This window comes from Ranitomeya variabilis, chromosome 7, assembly GCF_051348905.1.
Source record: "Ranitomeya variabilis isolate aRanVar5 chromosome 7, aRanVar5.hap1, whole genome shotgun sequence".
Lineage (NCBI taxonomy): Eukaryota > Metazoa > Chordata > Amphibia > Anura > Dendrobatidae > Ranitomeya > Ranitomeya variabilis.
The window spans coordinates 31,631,376-31,651,868 of NC_135238.1; the positions used below are offsets into that span (position 1 = coordinate 31,631,376).

Consider the following 20,493-nt stretch of genomic DNA (forward strand, 5'->3'; position numbering starts at 1 on the left):
ACAGAGAAGCATGGTGGTGGCTTGGTAATCTTTACAGTGAAACATTGCAGTGGCTCAGTGATGCTCTAGGGCTGCATTGCTCCCTCTGACATTGGAAACCAGCGGCATGTGGAGAGTAAGATGTGTTAAATCAAGTATCGGGAAATCCTAGGAGAAAACATTATATCTTGTTTGTGGAAGCTGAAGCTTGGGCATCAGTGGTTCCTCCAATAGGACAATGATTCCAAACATATTTCACAGTCCATCAAGTCTTAGTTTAAGGCTTGTTCACATGTTCAGTATTTGGTCAGAATTTTACATCAGTATTTGGAAGCCAAAATTAGGAGAGGAACAATCAGAGGAAAAGTATAATAGAAACTGGTCACCACTTCTGTATTTATCACCCACTCCTGGTTTTGGCTTACAAATACTGATGTAAAAAACTGACCAAATACTGAACGTGTGAACGTGACATTAAGAATTTCATTCTGGAAGATTTTAGAGTAGTTGTCGCATTCAACTGACTTGAACCTCATAGAAAATCTTTGGGGGAATTTGAAGAAGGCAGCTACATTACACAACCTCAAAATATTAGTCAACTGGAGGCCATTGTCCATAAGGAATGATTCATCAGGAATGCTTCCAGAAACTATAATGATCGGTAAATGTCTTGAGGATCGCATTCCTGCCAATCACATGTAGACCATTATTAGCCTTCACAATGCAACCTTCATATATTATTAAGTAGATATCTTAGACCTGAGGAGGCTGGTGTACTTACTATAAAAATCCATGTCAGAATGGCTGTATAATCCTTTATGAAAGCTTAATCTCATCTCCGTCCAACCTAACCTGACAGCTCCTTGATGTCTCTCCTACCAGCTGCCAGTGAATCTTCTCCCACATATCCGGATTGGCAGCTCCTCAGTGACCCTCCTCCATACCGCTGCGGCTGAGATCTCACACTGCTCAGTACAAGCTGCCGCTGTCAGGCTGGGGGGGTGGAGATTGAATACACGTGGATTTATGAGTACTCTGGCTCCTTAGCTGGAATCATCAGGCCTAGAGATTTATTTAATAAGTAGTTTGTAAAGCTGGTGAATTATTAGCTTGTTTGTGCATTTCTTGCAAATTTGATAAAAGGAGTGTTCCTATCATAGACAATTCTGGCATAACGGGACATATTTAGGACATCTGACTTATCTGTGGACCATCAAGAAATATCTAGACTCATTATAATATCCATGCAGGAGACCCCTCCGTCCATGGTATAATGTGTCATATTCATCTTTAATACGTCATCACTGTTACACTAAACTGTTTGATGACTAATTCTTCCTAGACTGGTTTTACTAAAATCATCCCCCAAAAATACATTTAACACTTTTTTGATGCATGACATTGAGTAAATGATACAATTCTGACTTCCTGCAGTCACCACAACGGGGAGAGTATGAGCCTACTGCTTAAACAGCACTATGTATGCAGTTAGCTCACTAGCTCCCTCTAGTGGTGGCTGCAGGCAGCTCTAATTTTACTTTGTATAACTATATTGGGGATTTGGGGCTCTATAGCAGAAAACTGATGTACCAACCTAAAAAATTGATCAGCACAGGATTTTTAATTTGTGTATTTTAAAAGACAAATAAATATTACTTTAAAATTAACTAAGAAAAAAGGAAAAGTTTAGAGCTGTATAGGACTGACCTGCTTTACTTGCTTGTACGGAAACAGAACTGACATGTTGTTCCCTCCTGGTAAATGCTGATCGCAGCAGATTCACCCGGAGCTAAAATCACAATGTGACATCACTTAATCCAGGTCTTGTTAGGAATGTCTCACACATAGAAAGTTCCTGGCAGCACGGACCGAGATCAGCATCTCAGCCCAGCAAATAACCATTGTGTTGCTGTTAATCTCCGGCACGTGGTGGGCCGATGCACCCGATGGTATATGAGGGGCTACCGTTTGGTCTGCCCTGCAAATCTGCTGAGCGTCGCTGAGATGGCATTACGGGTAAGTGATGATCAGGATTTGGATACTTATTATATTTTTCAATCTATTTTTCTATTTTCCATTTTTTTTCAGCTTCTAGGTGGTTAATTGGAAACCGTCAGCAAGTAGGAAAGCTCATAGGTTTATTCTAATTATTATCAGCCTGACATGCAATGGGGACAGATGGGTTAATAAACAAGACTGCAGCTGCCTGACTGCAGAAGATCCGTCGAAAGCAACTTACTGACAGTTTCTACATTCATTTTATTAAATGGAAAAAGCTTAAACGTAGACCTCACAGCAGGCACTGCTGTGTAATAACCTCTTGTAGAAGGTAGTATATTATAATGAGGGTACTAGTCACAGGGTAGTAGCACTTGCACTTTGTGGAGTCCATCATGGGGGGGGTTGGATTTTTGCTTCATCTCTGGTTCCATATTGTGCCGGTATGGTTGCCAGAGGGCTGGATGGGCTCACTAGCTGTATACATCGCTATGGAGGCTTGCGCTGTCGTACTGCACAGTGTTTAGCAGGCTGGGAGTAGTAGTTCAGCAGGAAATTTAGCTGAAAAGATACAGTAATCTACATGGGCTCTAATTTGGTTGCTTGCTCTAATAAGCCTCTCAACACATACTTAAAGGAGTTATCAGGAATGTTTTCTTTTTTAACTATGGGGCAAAAACTATGGGGTAGTTGCTACCTACCTACCTGCCTGTTCTACCCGTCGCTGGCACTGGGTAGTCACTGACCGCTCCTGCTGGCGATTCAGCTGCTCCACATCTTCTTCTTCCCGGAAGCTCTGTCGATGGGGCGTGACTGACGACATCATGCTGACTGACAGCCGGCTCCCCGCAGTGAGGCAGTGGGGAGCCAGCTGTAAATAACCATGACGTCACACCCGCTGCTTGTCGACATGACGTCAGCAGAAGCCGCTTAGTAGATGGCAGTGGTCGCTCTGTGTCGACAGAGATCGGCACCGGGCACCAAGGTAGGTAACAACTCCCTGTCTGTTAGTACTTAGGCCCATAGTGAAAACAGATTTAAGCCTGATCCAGGTTTATTGATTGTTGGGTGACTTCTTCGTTTTTTATCTTCCCTCATAGTTTTATAAGAGATATCATGTTTTGTTTGCTGGTCGATAGCGTTGTCTCAGGGCTTGTGTTTTGCTTTGTGTTACTACCTTTACTTTTATCATGACCATTTTGGGGGTCCATACGACTTTCTGATCTCATTATATTTTCTTTTTGGGAGGCAAAATGAACAACAACAAAAAAAAAAGATTATATATTTTTTTTCAGTTTGGTATTCACCGTATGGGATAAATATTATATTTGATTTGTTTGGACAATGCCAAATATGTTAATTATTGTATTTACTTATTTTTTTATATTGTTTTTATATACTGTATATGTTTTATTATTTTTTTGTATATTCTTTAAAATATATTTTTCATTGTTTTGTTACATTTTTTTATTAGTCCCTCCGAGGGGTCTTGAACCTGTCCATAATTGGAGCTTCTAAAATACACTACAATACTATAATACTGCAGTGTATTGTAACGTTACTGATCTCCTATAAAGCACAAAGTTTTGGGGAGATTGATGAGCATCGAAAGGCACAGCTCACCCCCATTCCTAACTTCACGAATGACAGTGACATTGATAGGGGTTACACTGCAGATTTGGGTGCTGATGGTACCCTCACTGCATTGAGCAGGATCAGCTCCTGAGCTGTGCACATTTCCACCAAACATGTACGTCGGATGTCACCAGTGGTGATGGGGCAGAGTGGCCCCCCAGGCACAGTGGGCCCTGAGACTTTCCCTGATACCTGCCCATTGACGTTACCCATTGCTTGATCCCTCCCAATCTCGGGGCTTCTCTTTGTTTTCTCTATCAGGATTTTTTTGTAGATATCAATGTTGGATTGGAGATCCTTGGACCCACCAAAAGAAATGTTCCCGACGATCCAGCCTGAGCATGGACGGCCCAATTACTTTCGATAGTCAATTTCGTATCCTTACACAAGGTGGCATCATTTCACATGGAATGAGGTCCCATCTCCCCTAAAACTACATTTAACTCACAACGGTCGAGAACCAAAGAAAACAAAAAAAAAAATGCAAACCAATGACACATTCCATGGCTGAAGCTTTAGGAAATCAAAGAGTTTGTTCGCACTGAAGACCTGACAATGGATTCTAAACACTTGAGAGCTCAGAGTCAGTATGTCGCCAACAAGACGGCAGCAGTTCACAGCTGCTGTATTTCTATATGGCAGATTAGAAAAAGTATGAATCTTCGGCTGCCCGATGCTTCATCGCTAGACCTTCTGTTCTCTGATCAACCATAGCACAGGTCTGCTGGGCCTTTGTGCAGTAACCCCGCCGTACTAATAGGAATTTCCACTGCATTTATTAAGTCCTAAGGCTGGTTTCACATTTGCGTTTTTTTGCATGCGTTTTGCCGCGTTTGACAACGCATGCGTTTTTTCCATGCTTGCGTTTTGTTGCGGAAATGCAACATGTAGTAATTTCTAGAGGCTTTTTTTGCGGCAAAAAAACGTATTGCTGTCTATGTAAATGCATGCGTTTTTAAGCACATGCGTTTGTTTGCGTTAAAAACGCATGCGTTTTTATAGAAAAAAACAAGAATACACACTGATAAGCCACCCCCCACCATCAAGGTGATAAAGGGATCCAAACCCTAACCCTACCCCTAACCCTACCCCCTAACCCTAAAGCCGGTAATTCAATTGCCGGTTTTTCATTTCTCCTGCCTAAACCCGACATGATATGAGACATGGTTTACATACAGTAAACCATGTCTTATCCCCCTTTTTTTTGCATATTCCACACTACTAATGTTAGTAGTGTGTATGTGCAAAATTTCGGCGCTGTAGCTATTAAATTTAAGGGTTAAATCGCGGAAAAAATTGGCGTGGGCTCCCGCGCAATTTTCTCCGCCAGAGTGGTAAAGCCAGTGACTGAGGGCCGATATTAATAGCCTGGAGAGGGTCCACGGTTATTGCCCCCCCCCCCCCTGGCTAAACATCTGCCCCCAGCCACCCCAGAAAAGGCACATCTGGAAGATGCGCCTATTCTGGCACTTGGCCACTCTCTTCCCACTCCCGTGTAGCGGTGGGATATGGGGTAATGAAGGGTTATTGTCACCTTGCTATTGTAAGGTGACATTAAGCCAGATTAATAATGGAGAGGCGTCAATTATGACACCTATCCATTATTAATCCAATTGAATGAAAGGGTTAAAAAAACACATTATTAAAAAGTATTTTAATGAAATAAACACACAGGTTGTTTTAATATTTTATTGCTCTCTCAATCCACCTGAAGACCCTCTCTCTGTAACAAAGGAAAAATAATAAACCAACAATATACATACCTTCCGATGATCTGTCACGTCCCACGATGTAAATCCATCTGAAGGGGTTAAAATATTTTACAGGCAGGAGCTCTGCTAATGCAGCTGTGCTCGTGCCTGTCAAACCCCGGTGAATGAAGGTAATGTAGGTCAATGACCTGTAGTTACCTTCAGTCGCGGTGATGCGCCCTCTGCTGGATGTCCTCATATGACATCGAGCGTGGGAAAAAGTTCCCAGGCTCGAGGTCATATGAGGACATCCAGCAGAGGGCGCATCACCGTGACTGAAGGTAACTATAGGTCATTGAACTACATTACCTTCATTCCCCGGGGTTTACAGGCAGGAGCACAGCTGCATTATAGCAGAGCTCCTGCCTGTAAAATATTTTAACCCCTTCAGATGGATTTACATCGTGGGACGTTACAGATCTACGGAAGGTATGTATATTGTTGGTTTATTATTTTTAATTTGTTACAGAACGATGGTCTTCAGGTGGATTGAGAGAGCAATAAAATATTACAACTACCTGTGTGTTTATTTCATTAAAATACTTTGCAATATTGTGTGTGTGTTTTTTTTAACCATTTCATACAATTGAATTAATAATGGATAGGTGTCATAATTGACGCCTCTCCATTATTAATCTGGCTTAATGTCACCTTACAATAGCAAGGTGACATTAACCCTTCATTACCCCATATCCCACCGCTACACGGGAGTGGGAAGAGAGTGGCCAAGTGCCAGAATAGGCGCATCTTCCAGATGTGCCTTTTCTGGGGTGGCTGGGGGCAGATGTTTTTAGCCGGGGGGGGGGGCAATAACCATGGACCCTCTCTAGGCTATTAATATCTGCCCTCAGTCACTGGCTTTACCACTCTGGCGGAGAAAATTGCGCGGGAGCCCACGCCAATTTTTTCCGCGATTTAACCCTTAAATTTAATAGCTACAGCGCCGAAATTTTGCACATACACACTACTAACATTAGTAGTGTGGAATATGCAAAAAAAAGGGGGATATGACATGGTTTACTGTATGTAAACCATGTCTCATATCATGTCGGGTTTAGGCAGGAGAAATGAAAAGCCGGCAATCGGCTTTTCTGCTATATCGCGCTGAAGTAAATATAAATATATATATATATATATATATATATATATATATATATATATATATATATATATATATATATATGTCTCAATGATATATATATATATATATATATATATATATATATATATATAACGAAACCCGACTTTGCCAAAAGTCGGCGACTTTTGAAATTGGCCGATCTGTTTCGCTCAACCCTAATTTTGATGATTGGCAGCTGTCACACACTTCTCAGCATGCGTTTCAAATACGCAAACGCAGGAAAAAACGCATGTAAAGGCGGCAAAACGCCGCGTTTTTTTACCGCATGCAAAAACGCATGCGTCTAAAAAACGCAGCGTTTACATGCGTTTTTTCACCACCTGCGTTTGCGTTAAAAACGCTGCGTTTCTAAACGCAAATGTGAAACTAACCTAAATTATGCATTTTTGTAACTTCTGTAGACACTTCCAAATTCTCTCCACCTTCCTAAAAAAAAGCTTTTTAACTTATAAGGCTTTTGCAAATAATCTGTCATGTCATGGCATGTTCTATCGCAATGTAAAACCTATAATGAGTGACTACAAGTCGATAATATGGACCTGTAGGATATTTGTGTGTGACCATACAGTCTCCTTGCACTTAGTTTTGTTTTGCGTCTTTCCCTTTAGATCTTTGCTTTGACCCATTTCTGTCCTGCTACTATACTTGGTAGGTGTCATACCAGCCTATTCACAAAAATTGACCCCTTCCCAAGCTCCGCGTACGCTATCCACAGCCGCTTCATACAGGGCAGTTGCGTGAATCCATACAGTAAACAGTGTGAAGAGTTAAAAACGATCAAAAAGCCAAAATTCCATTTTTCAATCGTGACAACCCTCAGCAAAATTTCAATAGAAAGCAATCAAAATGTCATCTGTACCCCAAAATGGTACCAATAAAATTGTTAACTCGCCATCCAAAAAACAGGTCCATCACCCAAAAAAGAATAAAGTTATGGGTCTCAGAAAATGGAGACATAAACTATTTTTTTTTTAAAATTTCAGAAGGTTTTAGTTGTAAATTGTAAGAAAAAAACGGGTTACTCCATAATCGTACTGACCTGAAGAATCACGTCAAGTCATTTTTTTCCCACATAATGAACACTGTCAAAACAAAAGCCAAACAATGTCAGAATCGCATTTTTCTCACCATTTCACCCCACTTGGAAACTTTTCTCATTAGTTCAGTATAGATCAAATAGATCTATGTGAGAATATAGCAAAAATAAATAAATAACCAAGTAAAAAAGCAAATAAATAAATACAAATAAATACAAAATAGCCGAAGAAACAGGATGTTAAGTGGTAAATTAATGCCATCTTGTTCCGAGTGATCAGTGGTGGTCAAAGAAGTGGTAGCATCAGACGTTGGTGGTATCTCCAGGGTTTTTTTGTGGAAAAATGCGGCAGAAAAATTAAGCATTGGGGAAAATCAGCAGAAATGTCATATTGGGTCCATGTTGAGTAATCGCTAGTCTCTGGTGCATTCACATCCCGTACGAGCATTTGCGCATAGACCAGTGGCACTGCGGGTCACACAACGCCTCCAACCTGAAAACATCTGAAATGTTGGTTTGTAGCCCAGCGATTGTGTTTTCACTCTGTTATTTTGCTTTCCCCGCAGTTCGAAGCCTCCTGTCCTCAGGGACTGTGTCCTGGATGGAGTATAATCATAAAGGGGGAGACGAGCTCCACTGAGAACGAGTAAGATCATTTCACCATGATCGGACTTTTTTATAAACTCTTACATGTGATAGCCGAGCCACTAATTCACTAGGTATCTCCATCAGGTACTTTCCATGCTCCATAAGTCACAAATAAAAGGGTGGATTGCAGGTTCTTCAGCCACCCCATGATATTGTTAAAAAGCAGCGCTGGAAAGTTCCGTCCAGAATCAAGGCTAACTGATTGTATACTATATCTCTATGAAGGTCGAAGCTCAATTTGACAGATACAGAGCTCTGGATTCACTCTTTTATCATTTAAAGGGAATGTGTTAGGAGAATCCACCCTCCTGAGCCGTCTGTATGGGCATGTAGGTCATAGGAAACTGAATAAAACGATACCTTGATATCTGCAATCCGTTGAATGGTTCCTTAGAAATCCACATTTTTCTTAATATGTACATGAGCTGTTAAGATCTATGGGCTGGACATAGATCTTCCTGAGAATCTGCCTCCAGAGCTTATGTTAAATGAAAGGGAGAGTTACCCGTTTGAGAAACGTAGATAAGGAGAGCAGATTGTCAGTCATCACATCTCTCACACTGGTAATGCCCCCTTTCTCTCTGGAGGCAGATTCTCAGAGAGATCTATGTCCGGCCCATAGATCTATACAGCTCATTTACATATTAGGAAAAACAAGGATTTCTCTGGAATAAGATATCGTATCACAAATATCAAGGCGTCATTTTATTCAATTCTGTTTGACCTACATGCCCAAGTAGACGGCTTAAAAGGAATGATCCTACTGACAGGTTCCCTTTAAATGATACAATTTTAGCTGCCTGCAATCACCACCAGAGGGAGCTTTTCTAAAAAGGAAAAAGCTAAATTATAGGGTTTAACTTTCTTTATACGGAGTATTCAGCCAAGCTCCATGGGCAAACAGATGATTTTACCAGGGGAAGCTGATGCTAGTTTGTAAAACAATGATAGCTAAAGTCTGCTGATACAGAGCAGCCCTATGTTCTGCTAAAGGTTGCCCTTTTTGGCATTCATTCTTATACCCTCGAATGCTAAACAGAATAATTTAAAGGGGTTATCTTGGATTTAAAAAAAAATGTCTGTTTGCTTTCAGAAACTGCCGCACCCCTGACCAAGGGTTATGCTGCTCTTTCCTATTGAAGTTATTAGAGCTCTGCTGTAATATCGTGCACAACCTATGGTCCAGGGAGGCGCTGTTTTTTTTAAAGAAAGCAGCCATGTTATTCTAATCTTGGACAACCCCTTAAAGGTTGTTTTCGGAACTTTAATTTTGATAACTTATCCTCAGGAAAGGTGATCCATAAAAGTGGGAATCCACCAATCAGCACATTGATAACGCCATGGCGCACCAGGAAGCGGCACAGCGCCTTACATTACATAGTGGCCGTGAATGGTACTGCAAGCTCTCTTCCATGCAAGTCAATCAACTGATCGGTGGGGGTGCTGCCCCCCATTGATGCTATGGATAGGTCATCGATATTAATGTCTTTCATTGTACGGATGTTTGAATCTATTTAAAGGTGCTCCGAATGGTAACATATAGACATTATAATAGGTATAATAATGCCGCATCTTCTCAGCGCAGAGTTTTACCTGTTTTCTTCATAAACAGCTTTGAAATCAACTTCCTCTCCGACTCCGGGGACCAGATCGCTTTTCATTTTAATCCTCGTTTTCCGGAGGGCAGCATTATCTGCAACTCGTTTCTGTCCAGCCACTGGGGCCATGAGGAGCGCACTGATACTTTTCCCATGGAAGCAAACGAACCTTTCCTGGTAAGTTTAGACAAAAGAAAGTCTATGGTTGATATCCACTGCTAGCCACGGGTCATCAGTCACAGTCCGAGCGTGGGATTTATCCAAGCGCATAAATAAATGCATGTGTCTCTACCTGTATGGCAACATACATTCATGGGATATTTCTATAGTGTACCTGTCCTTTCATACAAAACCTATAGAAAAGTGTAGTCATGCTGCCCTCACAACACACAAATTAATGCTGCTCTTGGTGGACAACATGAAGTCTAATATGCCCAATTCTCAAGCTACAGTATGTAATTTCCCATCCACTCTTTTTTAGTAAGCTGTTCTTATTTTCTAGCATTCTGTCAGCACCATAAGTGCTGGAACTATCTTCATCCCCTCAATTCCCAACATGCATTGCTCCTATCACTGTTCAATGATTTCCCTGCCTCAAATTTAAAGGGAAACTGTCATGTCAAATGATGCTATTTACCTGCAGATATAGGGTAATCTGCAGGTTCTGAAGGTTCCTGGCTGCCACATTGCAAGTGCAGCACCTGGGACAAATTAACTTTATTTCTCTTGGGATCCGCCGGCTATCAGTCATGCAGGCGCATCCGGAGTAATTACAGTCACAGCTCCCAGCACTAAAAACGGAGGCTGTAAGTGCGCCATTTCACTGACTGACAGCCTGCACCATCACATTTCCTGCAGGAAACCCTAAAAAACCCTTCCAATAGAGAGACAAAGATCCTCCTCCACTCCCTATAGGAAGCCACAGACCCCACACTTCTTATAGAGACAAAAAAAATCCCCCATTTCCTGTTGAAAGAAAAAAAATAGCTTCCAATAGAAAGAGAAAGCTCCTCCTCCTCACCCTCTAGAAAGCCAAAGACCCACTTAACTTCATATAGCGAGACAAAGACCCCCACAATCCTGTAGAAAGCAAAATACCCCCTCTTATTCTGCAAAGCCAAAGTCCCCCCACACCCTATAGAAAGAATAAGACCCTACCCCACTTCCCTCCTGTAAAAGCCAAAGCCGCCCACCACTTCTTCTACAAAGCCAAAAGCCCTTCCTATAGAGACAAAGATTCTCCACCATTACTTTCTCTAGAAAGCCAAAGACCCCTTTCATTTCACTTAGTCTAGAGAGACAAAGACCTCTTCAATCCTGTAGAAAGCAAAATATATCCCCCACTTCTTCTACATAAACAAAGCCCCATGCCGCTTCTTCTACAAAGCCAAAAGCCCTTCCTATAGAGACAAAGATTCTCCACCACTACTTTCTCTAGAAAGCCAAAGACCCCCTCCATTTCTCTTCCTCTAGAGAGACAAAGATCCCTCCAATCCTGTAGAAAGCAAAATATCCCCCTCACTTCTACAATGCCAAAGACACCCCCCTACCTACTATAGAAAGACCCTCCGGCACTGCCTGTAATCCCTCTCAGTGTCTCTGCTGGAGGCAGATTGCACTTTACAACAGTCAGTCGTAAGATAGACAAAATACAGACACCAAGTGGCCACCACAGGTCTATGTGTTCATGGCTATTCATGCCTATGTTGCTGTACATAAGTATTTTTTAAAATATCTTTTTTTGTTTTCTTGATATGTTTTGAGAAATTTTCACTATCACATTTATTATTTTATTTTTTACTCCATGGTAATTTCTGTTCTCTCTTTTTTTCTTGTAGATTGAAATTTTCTCCGACAGAGAGAACTTCCAAGTTTTTGTAGATGACAGTAAGGTCATCCAGTATCGACACCGCATGAAGCAGTTCTCTGCCATAACCAAGGTGCAGGTTCTCAATGACATCAATATTTCCTCCGTGGAGATCTCAAGACGAGAGATGTACTAGTAGCTGGTGACCAGATCTGAACATTGTCCACACCTTACTTCATCGTCCTCTCATCCGTTCTTCTCCGGCTCTAGTATAGCGATGACAATATCTATTAGGCTTCCTGTTTGGATTTTGGGGCTTATATGATTCTGTTTTACGGATATAGTCACTGTCTAATGTGAATTATTTTTACAATTGATAATTAGCCGTTCATTCCACACACCTAAATGCAAATACTAATAAAGTGGAGGGCATCATTATTTCTGAAGAGATGAGTGTCTGAATGATTAAGCATCACCAGTGACTCTCCGTCAATGCTCAGAAACCTTCTCAGTCAACAAGAATTTAAAGGGAATCTGTCACCAGGTGGTTTGTGTTATCCCATCTGCATGCTGTAGGGGCAAAGACCCTGATTCCAACGATGTATCACTTACTTTATTGGGTGCTGCCATTTTGATTAAAAACTGTTTTGTCTTCTGCAGATCTACCAGTTCTTAGAATGCTGTGCTCTGAATCACCCCGCCCACACCACTGATTGGCTGCTTCCTATGCACTCTGTGCAGGAGGGCGGGGTTGGACTACCTGGCAGCAGATGTACTAGTCATCTAGTGATAATCTCCTGCTGATAAAACAATGATTTTACAAAAACTACAGCATGCAGCCAAGTAAGTGATATGACGCTGGAATCATGGTCTCTGCCTTTACATTATGCTGCTCTCAGATTAGGTGGCAAAAACCTGGTGACGGATTCCCTTTAAAGTAATATTAAACTGTAGCAAGAGAACAGTAAGGAGAAGAAAAGAGGGAATGGAGGGGGAATGGAGGGGGATGCAGCTGCAGTTTCCTAGTTCTACAATGAGCTCATTGTGGTTTGAATGACAGCTATCAATTGACCAGAACCAGAATCGAGTAGCCTATAAAGAATCATCAATAGTTTACTTATTTTTTTTCTCTGCTTAACAAAATTTCCAATTTTTTAACTCCTTTTTTTTTTTAAATACTTGATGAATTCCTCTTTAGTTCCCAAGGTGAGAAAACCTTTTGTGTGCGTACCTCTACTGGCCATATCCATCATCAGGACTTTCAGACTCTCACAGATTAAAAGGAAAGCTGGCAAAAATGTAACCTTTCTATATCAATCGTTTCCTTTATTTCTCATTCATAAAATGCAAATTTGCCAAAGCAATCACTGAACATGACGAGGAGACGGAGACATCTGAATCCAACCAACACGGCAAAATCTCATTTAGGGTAACAAGGAGAAAAAAAATGTATAAAGGGTCCGCGACAAAGAACATTGTGTGACTCAGATTCTCCATTCCGGGGCCATCGCTCCGACGCGTTTCATGACATTTGTCTGGTAACATTTCCATTACTCTCATTATTCTGTGTTTGTCTATAAAGGATGTCTGAATAAGAATGCACCCCACTGCTCCGATCTGATCCCCAGGAGCGGAGCTGCTACATCTTCTCCATCTCCGGGGATCCCATCATTACATGCCTGATGGATGAATCGTCTGTAATGAGAAGTTTTAGTTAACGCTGAGAATGATTTCTCAAATGTAAATCGGAGGCATTAACCTGAGAACAGTCAGAATGATTCGTCATCGCATTCTTGTACGGAAGCAATGATATTTCTACAGCTAAATTACCTGTGGAAGGACAGGCAAGAACTTTCTACAAAGCTCAAGCGGAACTTATTGTGCCTAAATGTTAATTGGTACGAACGGGTAACACGAGAAGGTCCCTCCTGCCCTACTAATAATCATCTGTAACAGCTCTGCAGGCATAGATTTTTTAGTTAAATGGAAGGTCTGGTGTAGGAAATCCATTTTCCAACATCCTATTGGGCTTTTCTTGGTAAATAGAGAAGGATATTCTGGATTTAGGTCCCTGATTTATTAGACAGAGATGAAAGTGCCTATAAAGAGTGAATCTTACTTTGGAGGACCCAGAATGTCTGCGCATTACATGGACCGCCCATTGATTTTAATGGGAACTGTGTAATACATCTTTTCTCCAGCGGGGGCACTGTTGGAAAATTGAACACTAGCTGTCGGTTTCCCCTGAGAATAAGACAGAAAGCCTTACTGTTCGGGGAACCAACTATACTATAAAATAAAATAAGACAGAAAGACTTATTGTTCGGGGATCCAATTATATAAAAAAAATATATTGTCCATATCGGAAAACTGTATTTAAAGATGACCAATTACTTATCACAAATGTGTAATTTTTTAATATCTGGTGTAAATGCCGCTGTTCTCCTGAATCCGGCGATGTTTTTCTTTTGTTCCTGCGCCTCTCCATTCCTGAGATATTGCCAACTTTTCCTTGTATATAGATTTTGTCTTTTTAGCCAACTGGGTGTTTTCACCAAGAAGATGCACATAGAGAAAAATTGATGCTACGCCCATTTGGTAAAAAAGGTTAGATTTATATTTGGGGAAGAGGAGGCCATATCTCAGGAACGGAGAGGCGCAGGAACAAAAGAAAAACATCGCTGGATTCAGGAGAACAGCGGCATTTAGGCCTGACCAATAAATACAATAATAATAATTTATACCAAAAGACAGGTCCTCTTTAAAGGGATTGCTGAGGCCAATGATTGGCTGCAGTAGACCTATGGCACACAGAACGACATCTCTGCAGTCAAGCGCACAATAAAGAGCAGGATGTACCAGAGTGACAGCGCTGGAATTGGAGGTGGGTGTAAACGCACCCAATTTGTGTTTCTTGGAGTAAGTAAGTGCCATGCTTGATAAATTATTTTTAAAAGCGCATTTCTTATTTTGTCCAGATGGTGGCAGTAAAGTATACAAGAACTAAGTATCTAACTAGTGGACCAAATGGTTTATCCCTGTACCCATATTTATTCCAAATAAATATACCGGTTTTTTTTTTCCAGAAGGAGATAAACAGGAAGAAATGACAAATTTTAAATGAATTTCATGTTTTTTAGCCATACAACAACAAAATAGTCAGAAAATGCTTAAAACATTTAAATGATCTGCCATATGGCTATGTGAGATAACCGCTGCAGATGGTGGCCGCACTATCTCTTTTACATGTGAACCATTAATTCTGTGTGTAAGCATGTCACATTCATGACCTTCAGCATAATATCACCCAAAACTACTTAACCTTTACCAGTTACCTACAAGGTAAATATATATACAAAAACGATTTTCTAACATCGTCATTGAAGTAATGTTTGTTTACAATACGATTATATAGAAAACATTAACGTAAATAACTGATATATACACTATATATATATTTATATACAGTATGTATGTAAATATATATGTATATATTATAGCTGATTACTTAATAATAAAACGTACAAGCAGTGACCCCACAGCTGTGCTAGAACAGTATGACCAGTGTCCACTTAGGCTTCTTTCACACTTCCGTCGGCAGTGTCCGTCCTAATGCGTCGGGAAGACGTGCCGATGGATGTCGATAAAATAGTGATACAACGGAGGGAACGCATCCAGTGTTATGACGGATGCGTCGGCTGAGCTTTTCCGGTGTCCGGGGACGAGAGAGAGAGAGATTGATTTTATTTTTTCCCCCTGCCTTGAAAATCCTTCCGGGCATACTCAGAGGGAAAAAACGTGATACGTCGCTGGATTCCTGTGTGTGACGGTCAGCGATTTTCCGACATGCAGAAAAAACGTTCCTCTGAACGTTTTCTCTCCACGACGGACCGCTATTTTCCGACGGATCCAGTGCACGACGGATGGCCATCCGTCACAATCCGTCGCTAATACAAGTCTATGGGAAAATTCAGGATCCTGCAAATTTTTTTGCAGGATCCTGCATTTTCAAAAATCGACGGATTTCGACGTGAGACAAAAGACGGAAGTGTGAAAGAGGCCTTAGGCACTTACATTCAACACATCTGAGTCTAGGCCAGGAGGGGGAGCTCAGGACCTGGATTCAGGGGTCCTTCCTTACACTTTATGTAGCTGGAGCGCCCCCAGACGCAGGGCCGCGGGGTACTCGGTACCGGGCCTCTCTGTCTCTGTTCTGGGGTTGTCACGGTGGCTAGACCCGGTCCGTGACCCTGCTAAGGGGCGTCCAATGAGAGATGTGATGATGGTGCGTGGTGCAGGTCGCGGTGAATAACGAGGACACAGGGTTGCAGTCTCTTTACCTCTTTACTGAAGACTTCGGCATCCACAATCCAGAGCACTGCTAACAGGGCTGGCTGAGACCGGCCGGTCCGAAGGCACATCCAGAGTTCCCTTTGCAGGTGGAAATCAGTGCCTACCTTCTAGCGCCTGTGTGTTGTAGTACCTCCCTGCTGAGCACCACGGGATAGTCCTCACAACTGTTGTGTCTGTTTCTGATGTTCTTTCCCACAACTTATGTCTGTTCTGATGTTCTTCTCCGTCCCCCAGATTATATGGCTAGGACGCACCCGTATGACGGGTAGGCCTGGAGTTCTTCCGGGACCCTAGCGTCGCCCCTCTCCCACAATTGCCCCCTATGTCTGCTTAGGTGATTTAGGTGAGACAGCCAACCTATAATCAACTGTCCTGCCGCTGTTTGAAGTATTGCTTGGAGCCTAATACTTCCTCGGCGTTCCGGCCACCGGCTACGCGCCTCAGTAGGATGTTGCCTCGATCTTACGGCACGACTCCTACTGGCTTTATCTCCTTTTTGCTGCAATCTCGTTTCTCACTTCTCCACAGTAAACCTCGCTTCTTTTCCTTTCTTAGGATGCCACCGCATTCGAGTGCAGGCGCGGCTCCATAACGTTCTGTTCGCTAGGCCACTGTCAGGATCCCACCCCTGACAGAGACCCCCCTGAATCTTCCCCCGCAACACCCTCTGCCACAGGATGTTGCCTGGATCCAACCCAGTCAGCTTCTGACTAACTTCCTATCCAGCCCCCAGTTTTACCAGATTGTGAGGAGTGGCCTAATACATAGTACCCTTTGCTCCCCCTGGTGGCCAGAATGTGAAGTGTAAAGTGTGACTGTGATACCTGGTCAGGTGAACTCCTTAAGTGCCATCAGACGTACCATCACTCCCCTTAGTGGCGGAGTGTCAGTACTGCAACGCAAAGGACTCTGGGGCGCTGCATATCCTGGTCTGGAGGAAGAGCCAGTCAGTCTTGCAGAGTGGTAGAGGAGTGAGGAGAGGAGAAGACGTAGGGGCCGAGCAGCCATGAGGTAGCTGCTACCCCTGGAAAGAGTGAGAAGCAGAAGCAGAGTTGAATTGTGAAGGAGCTGAGAGGGAAGAAGCACAGTGGAGGAGAGGGCTTAGGAGGGGGACACCCTCAGAGCCAGAGCGCAGAAGCTGTGTACCGGGAGCCCGAGGTCGTGTTGTTCTCCAGGACGCGTGACAGAACCGGAGGGCATAGTACTATATTTCAATTGCCTGTAATAAGTCTGATGTGAAGCAGTGACCTTAAGAGCCGGGTCATCTAAGAGATCCTATAAACAGGCTCAAACTGCCTATCGTACAGACATCTGTCTTAGGACAGGAGAGAGGGAACCCCGTCAGCAAGCTTTAAGCTGCAGGGACCTCGCCATCTGGCGCAAGTAGGAAAGGCTTACGGACCTCACCTGAAGTGGGATCCCTTATTGCCTCCAAGCCGGCCGGACTACAGCCGCCGTACACCTAGTATCCTGGACTGAGGACTGCAACCATCAGTAAACCAGGTAAAAGACTGCAAACTCTGTGTCCTCCACTTATTCGTTGGCATACACCATCTTTCCCACACACCTTGGGATCCCAGGGGATCCCACTTCACCTGTGGGAAGCATTACCATCTTGCTGCCACAACATCACCCCAGAGGACCCCTTTAAGTAGCGTCGGTCTCTACTGACCGAATACCACAGGTGGCGTCACGAACAATAGACATTACAAATTCCTTTAAAGACCGTTCCCCTTTTACAGTGAGTCCCAGAGCCACGGACCGGGTCGCAGCCACCGTGACATCTCCTTTATTAGCCGACCGGGCCCAGTACAAGTGCCAATCACATTGTACCTATAATGAAGATAATCATATTAACTCTTTGTAGTATCATGTTGTGTGTGGGGGAATATACTATAGGGACATCATACTGTGTGTGTGGAATGTTCTGTGGGAACATCATACTGTGTGTGTGGAATGTACTGTGGGGACATCATACTGTGTGGGGGGGAATGTACTGTGGGTGCATCATACTGTGTGTGGGGGAATGTACTATGGAGACATCATACTGTGTGTATGGAATGTACTGTGGGAACATCATACTGTGTGTGGGGGAATGTACTGTGGGGACATTATACTGTGTGTGGGGGAATGTACCATGGAGACATCATACTGTGTGGGGGGGAATGTACTGTGGGTGCATCATACTGTGTGTGGGGGAATGTACTATGGAGACATCATACTGTGTGTATGGAATGTACTGTGGGAACATCATACTGTGTGTGGGGGAATGTACTGTGGGGACATTATACTGTGTGTGGGGGAATGTACCATGGAGACATCATACTGTGTGTGTGGAATGTTCTGTGGGAACATCATACTGTTTGTGGAATGTACTGTGGGGACATCATACTGTGTGTGGGGGAATGTACTTTGAGAAGATCATACTGTGTGTGTGGGAATGTACTGTAGGGACATCATACTGTGTGGGGGGGAATGTACTGTGGGTGCATCATACTGTGTGTGGGGGAATGTACTATGGAGACATCATACTGTGTGTATGGAATGTACTGTGGGAACATCATACTGTGTGTGGGGGAATGTACTGTGTGGACATTATACTGTGTGTGGGGGAATGTACCATGGAGACATCATACTGTGTGTGGGGGAATGTACTGTGGGAACATCATACTGTGTGTGGGGGAATGTACTGTGGGGACATGATACTGTGTGTGGGGGAATGTACCATGGAGACATCATACTGTGTGTGGGGGAATGTACTGTGAGGACATTATACTGTGTGTGGGGGAATGTACTGTGGGGACACTATACTGTGTGGGGTCATTATACAGTGTGTGGAGGAATTTACTGTGGGGACATTATACTGTGTGTAGGGGAATGAACTGTGGGGACATCATACTGTGGGTGGGGGAATGTACTGTGGGGACATCATACTGTGTGTGGGGAATGTACTGTGGGGACATCATACTGTGTGTGGGGGGAATGTACTGTAGGGATATCATACTATGAGCGGGGGAATGTACTGTGGGGACATCATACTGTGTGTGGGGGAACGTACTGTGGGGACATCATACTGGTGTGGGGGAATGTGCTCTGGGAACATCATACTGTGTGTGGAATGTACTGTGGGAATGAACATCATACTGTGTGTGGAATGTACTGTGGGAACATCATACTGTGTGTGTGGGAATGTACTGTGGGGGAATAATACAGGGTGTGGTGGAATGTACAATGGGGGAATGTTTTGTGGAGACATCGTACTGTGTATGGGAGATGTACTGTTGGCGTGTAATACAGGATGTGGGGGTAATGTACTGTGGGGAAATAATCCTGAATGTGAGGGAATGTACTGTGGGGACATCATACTGTGTGTGGGGGAATGTACTGTGGGGACATCATTCTGTGTGTAGAGATATGAGCTTTGGGGAACATAAAACTGTGAGTGGGGTCTGTGCTGTGAAGGGCATCATACTATGTGTGGGAAATGCACTGTGGGGACATCATACTGTGTGTGGGGAATGTACTGTGGGGACATCATACTGTGTGTGGGGGAATGTACTGTAGGGATATCATACTATGAGCAGGGGAATGTACTGTGGGGACATCATACTGTGTGTGGGGGAACGTACTGTGGGGACATCATACTGGTGTGGGGGAATGTGCTCTGGGAACATCATACTGTGTGTGGAATGTACTGTGGGAATGAACATCATACTGTGTGTGGAATGTACTGTGGGAACATCATACTGTGTGTGTGGGAATGTACTGTGGGGGAATAATACAGGGTGTGGTGGAATGTACAGTGGGGGAATGTTTTGTGGAGACATCGTACTGTGTATGGGAGATGTACTGTCGGCATCTAATACAGGATGTGGGGGGAATGTACTGTGGGGAAATAATCCTGAATGTGAGGGAATGTACTGTGGGGACATCATACTGTGTGTGGGGGAATGTACTGTGGGGACATCATTCTGTGTGTAGAGATATGAGCTTTGGGGAACATAAAACTGTGAGTGGGGTCTGTGCTGTGAAGGGCATCATACTATGTGGGGAAATGCACTGTGGGGACATCATACTGTGTGTGGCGGGAATATACTGTAGGGACATCATACTGTGTGTGGGGGAATGTACTGTTGGGACATCATACTGTGTTTAGGGGAATTCACTGTGGGGACATCATACTTTGTGTGTGGAATGCACTGTGGGGACATCATACTGTATGTGTGGAATGTACTGTGGGGACATCATACTGTGTGTGGGGGAATGTGCTGTGTGGACATCATACTGTGTGTGGGGAATGTACTGTGGGGACATCATACCGTGTGGGGGAATGTACTGTGTGGACATCATACTGTGTGTGGGGAATGTACTGTGGGAACATCATACTGTGTATGGGAGATGTACTGTAAGGGTCTAATACAAGGTGTGGGGGGAATGTACTGTGGGGACATCATACTGAGTGTGGGGGAATGTGCTGTGGGAACATCATACTGTGTGTGGGGGAATGTACTGTGGGAACATCATACTGTGTGTGGAATGTACTGTGG

General features: G+C 43.3%; 1 protein-coding gene across 1 annotated transcript; it reads left to right on the forward strand.

Moving 5' to 3' along the window:
- The first annotated feature begins 1,811 nt into the window (after positions 1-1,811).
- On the forward strand, positions 1,812-12,031 carry GRIFIN (galectin-related inter-fiber protein). The gene is made up of 4 exons (XM_077273516.1): positions 1,812-1,995; positions 8,107-8,186; positions 9,801-9,963; positions 11,625-12,031. Exons 1-4 carry the CDS (start codon positions 1,933-1,935, stop codon positions 11,787-11,789), a joined length of 471 nt encoding a protein of 156 aa, XP_077129631.1. The 5' UTR covers positions 1,812-1,932; the 3' UTR covers positions 11,790-12,031.
- The last annotated feature ends 8,462 nt before the right edge of the window (positions 12,032-20,493 follow it).